Source organism: Vipera ursinii (assembly GCF_947247035.1).
Source record: "Vipera ursinii genome assembly, chromosome: Z".
Lineage (NCBI taxonomy): Eukaryota > Metazoa > Chordata > Lepidosauria > Squamata > Viperidae > Vipera > Vipera ursinii.
Window position 1 is genome coordinate 62,282,615 of NC_139517.1, and position 13,353 is coordinate 62,295,967.

Below are 13,353 nucleotides of genomic sequence, written 5' to 3' on the forward strand. Positions count from 1 at the left end.
CATAAAGGGACCTTAAAACAAGAAGGAAAATGAGATTTAAGTAATATAGTTTGTTTTATAATATATTAAATGTTAAAATAGTAGGTTGATGTAACTTTTATTAAAATATAAGTAAAATATAAACTGATTAAAAAGGATGTTATATCTTGATACTATAAGACAGATAAAAAGCATAGTATTTTTATAATGCATGACATAAAATATTAGGATGATGTACCTAAATGGGAAAATTTAGACAGTGAGATGACTAATATGAAGAAATTATGACTGATAACAATTGGATTGAATATAAGGGAATCTAATCAAACAAAAATTATACAAATAGGATGTATGCTGAACTAATGAGATGATGGTTATGAGTATAATATAAGATAAAAATATGTTATATAGAGAGATTATTATTATTTGTATAAATTTAAAAAATGCCTATACATAATCATTTATATATTGAAAATATTAAGAATTATATTTTGGCTAAGGTTGAAGAAGGAAAATACAAAGGGGAGAAGGGAAGATCAAAGAAATGTATTATTAATTAATATATTAATTATGGAATTATCAAATTTAATCATTAATGACTATTAATTAATTATTACTGTCCTTTTTTTCTTGTTAAAATATAAACCAAGAAAACACACTGTCCACCAAGCACTGAAGATTGTTATAGTTAAAAACCAATGAAATATCTATATTTCATTTTTTTGCAGTGAATATTTGGACAGATCCTTGAGGTAACCCACTGCATGCTTCCCTCCATGTAGTTCCACAAAGGACTACATGCTGAGTATGGTTGGTTGCTTACTATGGTTGGTTACTTACAATGGATTCATGTAATTGTGGGTGTCACAACATCCCTGCAGCTATGCAATTGTCAGTTATAATCATTCTTAATTATGCAGTGTTCCCCAGAGACATAGTTGCCATTTATGACTTTCAATACCAGCTTCCAACAATCAAAATTAATGGGGAAGCTGGTAGGACTTGGCAAATGGCAATCTTTTGATTGTGGGATGTTGCAGCAGCGTACGTTTTGCCTTATGATGTTCTGGGACTGCCAGAAATTCCATCATAAGTCAGTGTGGTCTCATGACATTGCATCTTCCGACTATCACTTAGTGACAGAGTTCCTAGTCCCAATTACCATTTGTAAGCTAAGACTCCTATAGGACAGGGCTTTTCAACCAGTGGTATGCAAACCACCAGTGGTACTTTGGCACCTGGGAGGTGGTACATGACCCTCCTAGACAAATGTTGTGGGGGAGGGGAATGAGCTGAAGTGACCCAAGCCTGAGGGAGAGGCAGCTGGAGCTGCAGGACTGTCTGGGCCCCAGGATCTCCACCAGGCTCCAGCTGATTGGTGCTTCTGGAAGCAGCACATAACTGGAGGTGAGCCGAAGAGAAAAGGAGGGGGGGAGAAGAGAGGAGAGGATATAAAAGGAGGTGGTTTTGGTGGGAAAGGGGAAAAAAGATGACAGGGAAAGAGAAGGGGACAGAGAAGCAGCTGTGGAAGGAGAGCCCAGCAGATAGGGAAGGAAGAAAAAGAGACAAGGAAGAAGAAGCTGTTGCTGGGAAAAAAAGGTCGCCTGGTTCATTTTCTCCAGCCAAGAGAATGCAATCAGTGCTGATGAAATGAAAAGCTGGGAGATTTTTTTTTAATCCCATTTATATCCTGCCCTTCTCTGAAGACTCAGGGCAGCTTACAATCTAAGAAGCACAAATCAATGTGCTTAGCAATAACCTTCATTCTATGTATATGCCTGCTTATTAGGGCTTTTGCCCCCCACCCCAAGCGGCATTTTACAAAGTCAGCTTATTGCCTCCAACAATCTGGGTCCTCATTTTACCTACCTCAGAAGGATGGAAGGCTGAGTCAACCTTGAGCCTGGTGGGACTCGAACCTGCACTAATTGCAGGCAGCTGGTGTTACTTAAGGAGGTTGGTTTATTTCAGAAGCCAGTGGGTTCTGGGTCAGCTGGCAGTTTGATTGGGTTACCATAAGGATTTTTATACAATTTTTACAGTGTTTTGTAATTCAGAGGCTTGGTTTGTGTGCTTTGGTTATTGGAATATTTTAGTCTGTTTCACAAAGGTTTGCAATGTGTCCAAAATGTTGGCTTACGTACATTTAATTCCTTTAAACAAATGTAATTAAATTTATCCCCTTATTTTGAGTCTGTCTATGGCTTCTAGCAAGTTTTCTTTGTAGGTAAACCGATTTTTCGCAATTGCTGGAGCCTTTGAGCCTTTGTTTAAACTAAGACATGCCTGAGGCTATTTGGCAGCTTGAAGGAAAAAACCCAGTGTCTGTGTTTCTTTATTCTGGGAGGCTTTTGTGAGCCTTTCTTACTTTGCGCTTGATTCCTGTGTCTTTAGAGGTACAATGAAGGGACAGGGGGGTGCATTATTACTACACAGTGGAAGGAGAGTTCAGAAGGCAGGAAAGAAGAAGAGGACAGGGAGAGAGGAAGAACAGTTGACCAGCCACCTGGTAGTGGTGCATATTAAAAAATATGGATAAATTCATCATACATTTGTCAATGTAAATGGAAAGTCATTCAGCAAAGGAACTGCCACCAAAGAAATTAAAACCAATACTTTCCCCCCTTTTTTACAGTTTCATGACTACCTTTATGGTAGGGAATTTCTAATTTATACTGGACCCGTGTCCCTCCTGGCTAGTCTATGCATCTCGGGAGGTTACACGAGGCTGGCTCCTAGCAGTTATCAATGCCTCACTGAGTGAGGGGTACTTCCCTGCCGCCTTGAAAGAGGCGGTGGTAAGGCCCCTCCTCAAGAAACCGGCATTGGACCCAGCTGTCTTAAACAACTTCCGTCCTGTCTCCAACCTTCGCTTGCTTGCGAAGGTCGTTGAGAGCGTGGTGGCACGACAGCTCCCTTTGAACCTGGAGGAAGCTGAATATCTAGATCCGTACCAATCGGGTTTCAGACCCGGGCATAGCACGGAGACGGCATTGGTCGCTCTGGTGAATGATCTCTGGCGGGCCCGAGATAGAGGTTATTCCTCTGTCCTGGTCCTATTAGATCTCTCAGCGGCTTTTGATACCATCAACCATGGTATCTTACTGCGTCGTCTTGAGGGGCTGGGAGTGGGAGGCACCGTTCTGCGGTGGTTCTCCTCCTACCTCTCGGACCGTTCACAGACGGTGTTGGCAGGAGGGCAGAGGTCAAGCCCTAGGCCTCTTAGTTGTGGAGTGCCTCAGGGATCGGTGCTCTCGCCCCTCCTGTTCAACATCTATATGAAGCCGCTGGGAGAGATCATCCGTGGCTTCGGGGTGAAATATCATCAATATGCTGATGATACCCAGCTATTCATCTCCACCCCAAACCAACCCAGTGATGCCCTCGATGTGATGTCCTGTTGCCTGGAAGCGGTACAGATTTGGATGGGAGAAAACAGGCTTCGACTCAACCCGGCCAAGACTGAGTGGCTGTACATACCGTCATCTCGTTTAGTCCAAGAGGTTCCATCTTTGACTATAGGAGGAGAGATGTTACCTCCCATTGATAGAGCACGCAATCTGGGCGTCCTCCTAGATTCACGACTCAGTTTTGAAGATCATATTGGAGTCGTGGCTAGGGGGGCGTTTGCACAGATTCACCTTATATACCAATTGCACCCCTTTTTAGACTGAGATGCCCTACGTACAGTCACCCACGCACTCGTTACCTCCCGTATAGATTACTGTAATGCTCTCTACATGGGGCTGCCCTTGAAGACCACCCGGAGGTTTCAGCTGGTGCAGAATGCAGCTGCACGGGTTTTGATGGGAGCACCCCGATACTCCCATATTACACCCTTCCTGCGTGAGCTGCATTGCCTACCAGTTGCCCTCCGGGTGAGATTTAAGGTGCTGGTACTTACCTTTAAAGCCCTACATGGCTTAGGCCCGGGATACTTGCAGGACCATCTGCTGCTGGGAACAAATTCCCATCGCCCAGTACGCTCACACAGAGAAGGCCTCCTCAGGGTACCGTCCGCTAGGTAATGTCGGCTGGCGACCCCCAGGGGGAGGGCCTTCTCTGTGGGAGTGCCAGCCCTATGGAATCAGTTCCCCCCTGAGCTTTGGATGGCCCAAAATCTCCAATCCTTTCGCCGTGGCCTCAAAACACTCCTTTTCCACCAGGCTGACCTGGACTGACGGGCATTTTAATTAATTATATTTAGAATTTTAATTTATTTTTAGTTTTTAATTTTAATTTATTGCACAGATGATTTTAATTTAATTTTTATCTTGATTTCTGTGCTTATTATATGTTTTGTTGTTAGCCGCCCTGAGTCCTTCAGGAGATAGGGCAGGATATAAATCCCATCAATCAATAAATAAATAAATAAATACTGACCATAAACCTTTATTAGGGTTATTTACAACAGAGAAGCAGACACTCTGGGGCTGCACACTCGGGCTGCAAGCGAGTTGATTACCTGTCCAAGCAGCATGCAGAGGCAGATACATGGGGGGAGGAGGCAGGCAATTGGGACGTGCCACGTAGCCACTTGGCTGATGAGAGGCTTGTGGGAGGGATGCGTGGTGGCACCATTAGCAGGGGGAAGCAGAGGCACAGGAGAGAAGCAGGTAATCTGGATGTGATATGTGGCTTCCTGTGCTGGCCATGCCCACCTCCCCGGGTTTATTTTTGGGGTAGTGCTTATATTAGGAGCACACTAAAAAATCAAGCTAGGGTTTATTTTCTGGGCGGGTCTTATTTTGGGGGAAACATGGTAGGAATAAGCAATTCAGTTATCTTTAGTTGAGTTTGATGGCAATCACTTTGATCTTAATTGCAATACAGATTTGTTTTACATCTACAGTATGCATTATATAATGTTATTTGCAGCTGGAAGCCAGTATACTCAAACTGATATAATGATGTGCCAGGATTTAGTCTCTATTGAGTGCAGCTGAATATGCACTGCATAGACCCTCGAAGCCCTAAGCAATAATAATAGACATTCTTTCCTTCTTCCAGTGCAAACTATACTGACACACTTAAATGACAACACTAAAGGACTAGTTTTCTGACATTCCAGTTTGTCAACTGCTTACTCATCTAGCATCTAAGACCTCCTTTTCAGGAAGCAGTGTTTGTATATCCAACCTCTTTACTTTCTGTGGCACTATTTTTGTTCTGCAACTATCATGTTAGCCCCGTATCTTATAATGAGCATTTGCTTTTCTAATGGTCATGAGCATTTCTAGGGAGATCATCTTTTCCTGACTGTAGCTGAGATGTACATTCAGCCCTGTCCTCATGTCTTTCAACTTTCATCTCAGTGCCAGAATTAGAAAACAATCCAGGAACTTTCATAGCTGCATTTTAACAAAAATTAAGGAGACAGAAAACCTGAGCACAGGTTTCTCAAGCTATCGTTTACTTATAATCACTGATATTATGATTGTGATAAATATAATACATGCATATTTCTTTTTTAAATAAACGTTTTATTGATTTTCTAGTTTTAAATTGTATTCAAAAAGCAACATGGCGGCTGGGCCAATTAATAATAAAATAATATACAAGTATCTTCACTACAAGTCTCAAGCTACTAAATCAAATTTTTCTTCTCTTTTCCCCTCAGTATTCACTGTCTCCTGTCTAAACTAGTACAATTCCTATTAAATCAATTAAATAAAAATGACATTCTTACATTTATCAATAATTTTTGGTTTATAGATATCCTTATTATTTTAACATTCAGTCTTTATAGATGATCAATGTCCTAATTTGTTTTCTCCAATTTTTAATTCCTGGTAATGTTTAACATTTAGTATTTATAATTTCCAAGTTTTAAGTAAACAAAGTTCCAGTTATCACAATTCATCATGAAGTCTAATATTCAGAATATACATATTATCTATTTGGATATATTCTACGTATTTCTCACCATCTTACATCAACTAATTGATAATTCAGTATAAATTTTTATTTTCTATTAATTTCCAAACATCTTAAATTTAGTAACCAAATTTTCTCTTGTTTCAACATCAAATACTTCCTCTCTTTTTCTCTTAATGTCTATTTATCTCGTATTTGAGCTAGTACAGTTTTTATTATATCAGCTAAGTAATATCATGTTTATTACATTTATTAATATATTTTAGCTTATATATATCTTAATTAGCTCTACATTCAATCTTTATAAACAAATCAATATTCAAATTTAACTTTTAATATTTATACTTCCAAATTTTAAAATAACCAATGTTTTCTTTATCTCAATTTATAACAAAATCTAGTATTCAAAGTACTTATCTTGTCAAATCGAGTATATTCTATTTTAATCCTTACTAATAAATCAAAGTCCCAATTTTCTTCAGCCTTATTCTAGCTTTGTTTCTTTGCCAACTCGCCTTCCATATCTGTGCTTTTAAATCATTGCATAGATCTCCCTCTATTATTATATATATATATTGTTTGAAATAAGAAAGTCCATCCAATCACCATTTTTTTTGAAGGAGCTAACAAATCGTCTCTCTATTTTTTTCTCTTGGCGTAGTTGTCCTGAAATGTTTATCTTCCCTTTGGTCTGTTCTTCCTCTTGATCCTCAGGTTTCTTCTGGTTTATATAGAAAGTCTTTTCCATTTTCAAAGTTGTCAATCCCTTTCCTGAGTTTTTCTTTAACTGTGTTTGTTGATCAGTTGAATCTTCTATCACAGTATTTGATTTCTCCATTTCTTCTATTCTGTGTAGTTAATTCTTTGGTTATAATCAAAGTTTGGGTTAGTATATCTAGACTGACATCTTGTTCTTTTCTATAGCCTCTTATTTCATCAGTGGCTTTAAGAATAGTTTCATGTATTGCTTTCAGCATAAATAAAATCTGTTCCTGAGCTTCATCCATGTTCTCTTAATGGTGTGAATTAAAAGCTTTACAACCAGAGAGTAAAAATTAATTTTATCACTGAATATAGAACACAGCTGGGCTTCTTACAGCTGATTGCCAAGGTTACAAAAGTCTTATCTATAGTCTGGGCTTCAAGCCAAGTCTCTTCTAGACAATAACAGATTGCAATATCAGGTTTAGCCACAAGATGTTGCCCATACTGTTTAGGATTTTTTTAAAAAAATCCAAGATTTTTATAGTCCTTTTTCCAATTTTACTTATTTTCTGTAAATAAAAACCCAAATCTTCAATAAGAATAGGAAATCTTTTAGTCCTCAAGTTTTAGAAAGATTAAAAATCCAGTTAAATCAGGTTATTGCTTCAATGTTTTAATCTCCCCTGGATAGTCAGTCACTGCTGTTTTTAGAGGGTGGGATAGAGTTTCCCTTCCCTCTCTCCACAGTGGGGAAAATGAGTAACTTATACAGGTGGAAAAAATAGTTAGGATTGAAGAGAGGTTCAGATCTCGCCCAGTCTCATCTGTACTGCTTTATGGGCGCCTGGTGGTAAGTTTGACTTCGGCTGTCTGCAGCCCAGTGATGAGCCATAGTGCTATGGCTGGTCTTTTGTCCACCAGTTTGGACGACTGTGCCGGATTGAGTGGAAGGGCTACCACCCTCCCGAGAATCCCCTCTTTGCTTGTTGCCCTTTCCAGGGTTCCCCAGCAATGTGAAATCAGGCATGGAAGACGGAGCTTGCTTTTCAAAAGTCCGCGGCAGTCTCATCGACAAACCGGAAGTCATACATACAGTACATATTTCTATTTTTATCATTTGACTCTTAATTTTTTTAAGCAGATGAGAGTTTTTTAACCAATCATATTTCAAAATGGTTGTAGAGATAATTCAGCCATCTCTGCTTTCATCTAATTTCATGAAGAATATGAAGTACATCTATGAAATATATTTCAAAACTATTATTTTGATTAATATTGTTGTATGAACTTATACAAAATCAAACTTGGCTAAGCTTGGCACCACCACCACTACCATTAACACAACCACTACCACTACTACCATCACCACCAAAAATTTACAATTTCAAGCCAAAAGACCTCTATACATTCTCTCTCTATATATATGTATAAATGAAGTGTTGTAAGTTGAGGACTATCTGTACATGGATTACTTGCTTTAATGTTATCAAAAAAGGAGCTTTGTAAGTCCTTGACAAGTAAGACATAAGAATTTATTGGAGGCAGGTAGAATTTGGGAGTACAGAACTGGAGTATAACAGAAATCATTCAGAACTTTAAGATATTGGAGGCAGGTAGAATTTGGGAGTACAGAACTGGAGTATAACAGAAATCATTCAGAACTTTAAGATAAATTTTAATTTGCTAAAAAAATAATAATGTTGAAACCCTAAAAGTTGCCTCCTCCTCCTCTGTACACATTGTTGGACTTTGCCTTTCAGCCCCTGCTTCAATAGATTTGCAGTGGAAAAATATATTTGCCCTTACTTTCCCATTAAAGGATGGAGAAAAAGTAATGGCTACTACTTTTCTTTCTCCTTCCCTGCAGCAGGGTTCGGAAAATACTGAAGTGATTCATTGTCCGTTTCTGTGGCTTAATGATAGGAGCTGATTTAATAATTTATGTATATTTTTTATCTGTCAGATGATTATCTTTGCTTTCTTTGAACCTCAGTAGCAACTGCTATAACCAAGGGGGAGGGAAATTTGGGAGGGGAAGAGTGCTGGAGGTATGAAAGAATGCTGTGGGAATTTGGGGAGTATGGACACTAACAGGAACCAAACTGAGCCATGTGCATGCCCTCAAGGACACCAGCCCTGGGAAAGGAATTTACAATGGTGCCTGAGGCACCAAGTTCCCAAAACATTGGAACAGAGCCTGATTGGACACTCTCACTGCGGGCAGGGTTTTGGGCATTGGGGATTGCTTTCAATATATGATTTTTGCATGGTTTTTCTTCAGAGCTTGCTTCACTCGAGCTGCACTCAGCATCTCATTCATTCATTTATTGTATTTCTATACCGCCCTTCTCCCTAGGGACTCAGGGCGGTTCACAGGGCATATATAAATAGGGCATATATAAATATAAATATCTCTAGTAAAAGTACCTTTTTTCTAACACCTATGGAGTTAAGGGCTGTTCTTTCCTAGGGAGTAGGCTAGTCCTTGCTCTTCAGATTTGCTAAAAAATTAAATCTGATTTCCATTTTTATATCACAATTACTTTAACAGGGCAGGCCTTTTGAAGATTGAAGGATGAAAATAATAAAAACTGAAATCATTGATTTTTTTGAAATCTGATCATATATGGGACTTACTGTATATCAGAGAAGCCACTGGCATTGTATGTATATTTTATTTATTTTGTAAACTGGAGTTTAACTCTAAACTCTGGATAACTCACAATTAAAAAGAGTTGAATAATGTACTAATTAAAGCTAATATCCATATAAACATGAACAAGTTCTGAAAGAGATTTTTACCTATTACTTTTCCTAGAAAGAGTGACTTCAGTGAGCTGAACTGAAGGCTTGATGGTCCTGGTATGGTGTAGCTTACTGGGGGATAAAGATCCAGCTAGAGAAACATGAAAACAAAGATGTCAGACTTTGAAGGCTGCATGCTAATAAAGTTACTGAAATGGATCTTCCCTGAGGATATACATTACTATGCTTTCAGATGTTCTTGTTTCCTCCCTGATAAGCAGTTTACCACCATTGTTATACTTAGAGAATCAAGATCAGGCCATTCCTTTGAAAAGGTGCTTCCTAAATATGGTATCCATACAATCCCACTCCACCTCAAATTCACTTGGTCACATAAAATCACAACTATCAGGAGGCTAGTAGCACCTTTACTGACTAATACATTTTACTAAAAGGCATACACTTTCATAAGCTGCCTCCATAGATTAACATAGTTGTCTGTCTATAAGACACACAATAATTTCTGTTATCAATTAAGTGAGAAACTGAAGTGAGAGGGATTTATTTAATCTCTCATTATATTTTTGGAAGATTGCAAAATAAATTTATTCAGATTTGACACAGATCCAAATGGTAAATTTGATATCAAATTTTGCTAAGATTGAAATTAGAGTAAGAAAAAAAAGACAGCATTCTAGGTTTAAAATTCATTTTCATGTTTTTTGTTTTCAACAAATTTGATTTGTTAAATTTAGATTTCTTTATTACAAAATAAAAAACCCCATATTTATTTTGGGATAATTTTATATTTCTATTATTTGAAACATAGAAATACATAAAATCTGTTAAATTCAAATTTAAAAGTTGTTTAAATATTTTTCACTTTAACATACATTGATATTAGGGGGTTAAGACGAGCTAGAAATAGGAATGTAGAGAAAAGAGCATAAATTTCATAGCCCAATAAATTTTGATATATTGTTATAAATGCAATATTCTGATGTTTAAAATGACCTTTTAAAATGACCTTTTAGTTTCTTTATATATCTATACAAAAGTATTCAGATATTCTTGGCCAAATGCTGAAATTGGTTAATGCCACAAACAAAGAAGAAAGTTGAATACAAATTATTACCTTGGCTAGAGAACTTGAAAATAGAAAGTTAAAAATTCAGTGCATTTGGGAGTTGTGTTCTTATCCTTTGACAGAAATACACTACAGTATTAACAATTTAGTAACCCAATCTGATTTTTAAAGAAAAGTTATCACATAGTCAAGATCATAAAAAATAATAATTATACAGGCCTATCAGAGTTGGTTTATTACGATGTACTGCGGTAATATTGCAAGCAAATTTGTCCATTGGATTTATAGGAATATCATTGTGAATATTATTATTTTCCAGTATTACAGGAATGTGGATATCTTTTCCCAAGGAAATATGTACAGTCACTACTAATGTGTATATGGACAATTAATATGCATATCATAGATCTCACAGGCTCAACAGTTAAAAAAAACCACTGTCTCCATATGAAATGGCTGACAAGACTCAGCAGTTCTGGGAAAATGCACTCAGAGGATGATTGATTGGCCTGGAAATATAGAAGTTATTGTTTTGCTGGCAGGAATCTTTCTGGAAGTTGTGATATGGTGCCATCTCGTGGCTGCACTACACCCATTCTTGGTTTAGTTTTTTCAATAAACTTAAGGGCATGACTAACAATTACAAAATACTATATGGATGTGTTACTTGCAGAGACATGTAATAGCATAGTTGTCATTTATAATATTGTACACTATTCAAAGTCTTCTGAGTGATATACAATGTTTAATAAATAAATAAGCAAATTTAATTGTAGTTTGAGATTTTAAAAGGTGTTGCATTTAATAACTTTTTTTAAAAAAGAAAAATGATCTAGAAAAAAACTGTAAAAATATCTATGTACAATGAATATAAAATAAAATATAAAATATATTTAGAAATTTCTTTAGCAAGAATGTCTAAATAGATGCTATTGCTATAAAAAGTTGTAAACTCAAAATTCAGTACTATGGAAGTGTTTATGCACATTATGATTCTGTATCACAGTAATATTTCTGTAGGAAAGGTGGGATTTAAATCTAATGAATAATTGAATAATAAATATAATATTTCTTTTAAATAAAATCTGACAAGGGACACAGAATAATCACATTTAGCTTTCAGAAAACATGAAATAAACTAGGAAGGAGAGAGGCTAGGTTCACATAAAATAAAGCAAAATGAAACAATTGCTCTGAAGCTCTACATAATTTTCACTGTCAAATATTAAGGCTTTTAAAAAATAATGGTATATAATGATAAAAATTAAAATTTTAACCAAGCCTTGTAGAATAAATAAACCACAACTTTCATTCCTTCTTTGATATTCAATTGTATTGTGATGCAATTATAAACATAAGCCAAATTCTTTCTTGCCTGAAAAAAATGATAGGAAATAAGTAATAAAAATCCACTGATCAATGTTTATCCTCTAGTCTATTTCAAAGATGGAATAAATTTTCCATATATAATTCATTCATAAGATTTCTCCACATTTTGTCTCCATTTAATCTGTAAATTTGCATTTTTCCAGAATATTTAATACTTAGCAGTGATGTTATTATTCAGCTTCATCTCTTATAAAGTTATTGCTATGCATTTACCTGGAGAATTATGTCTTTTCCTGCCCGTGTGATATTCACACTGTGTGGCTGTCCGTTTGATATATTCCTGTGATCTACATTGACGATGTATGGTTCTTTAGCACCTCCAAGTTTGTATCGAACCTGTAAACTTCCTATAGAATGAAGTAAAAAATAATTGAGTTTTTTATTTCATTCTTAGATTATTCCATTAAAAATCCTACTTTTAAATTTTTATACCCTTTACCATTATAGAATATTATGTAAAGTTAACCTAAAGCATGCTGAACTCCTGGTGAATGCATCAATGCAGGGTTTTTTGGTTGCCTTATAGTACCACTTGTATGGTCTAAAATTTCTAGAATTTTTCAATAGTCCTGGAAGGTTGTTTCATCTCTGATTAGCAGGGCCAATCCTTCTTAGTTTCTGAAATCAAGCAAGATTGACACTGTACTGTCACCGCTGGTTGTTATAATGAGTTGAAATCCAAGAGATAGTTTACATCCCACAGAGACAACTGTGAGAAAATTCAGCAGTAAATAATGGGTAACTATGGGTCTTTTCTGGATGCTTCTGTCCTATATACAAAACATGTTCTCAAATATCACTTTTAAGTACCATCGGGTTTTTTTACAGTATGCTGGAGAGGTAAAATAGCAGGAAAAAAGGACAAATTATTTACCAGATGGATTCACTAGCACTGCCATATAGTCCTGAGAATAAGAACTGATGTACAGCAGGATACAAGGAGCTTTGCTAGTGCTGAAGCTAAAACTGATTTCTTCTTTATCGAGACTGAGGTATGATACAAAGTTCTCTGATTCTTTGTTGCTCAAGAGAGTTCTGCTCCCTGAATCCTTTACATTATTTCCTACAGATGAAAAATTATACTGGAGCCACATTCCTTCTTCAAAAAAGGCTCCAACATCTGGTGAAGAAGAAACAGAATATTAAGACAAAAATGGACATATTTTGATAAGCATATGATATAGGTGCTGTTTTTAAAGACATGGGCAAATGTGATTCACAGCTTCATACATTATATTGCAATGGATTGGTACATTTCTCTTTTTTTTCCTCTCATCAAAAACCATTTTACCTGCTGATTACATCCTGCCTTAATATCTTGGTGAGTAAACAGACATTTAAAAAGGTCCCCATTTTGTTAAAATAAATTAGTATTTCCATGTTTTATGAGGCTGTGATTATAATGTTCACATTTCCTGAATGACTTTCAATTTGTATATTTTTAAATTTATCTACCAATAGATGCATAATGCAAAAATATAAAGTTAGCTGTGGCCTTCAGTGTCTTTCAGAGATTCTAAAACAGGGGTGTCAAACTGCCAGCCCACAGGCTGGATGCATCATATCAAAAT

General features: G+C 36.5%; 1 protein-coding gene across 1 annotated transcript in view; it reads right to left on the reverse strand.

Annotated features, from left to right (window-relative positions):
* Positions 1-13,353, reverse strand: part of CNTNAP2 (contactin associated protein 2) — a gene marked incomplete at its 5' end in the record, with an annotated part of 1,430,381 nt that overhangs the window by 119,842 nt on the left and 1,297,186 nt on the right. The window contains 3 exons of the mRNA XM_083378276.1: positions 9,364-9,457; positions 11,996-12,129; positions 12,657-12,902. Of these exons, the coding sequence (XP_083234402.1) occupies positions 9,364-9,457; positions 11,996-12,129; positions 12,657-12,902 (474 nt within the window). The remainder of the gene's footprint in view (positions 1-9,363; positions 9,458-11,995; positions 12,130-12,656; positions 12,903-13,353) is intronic.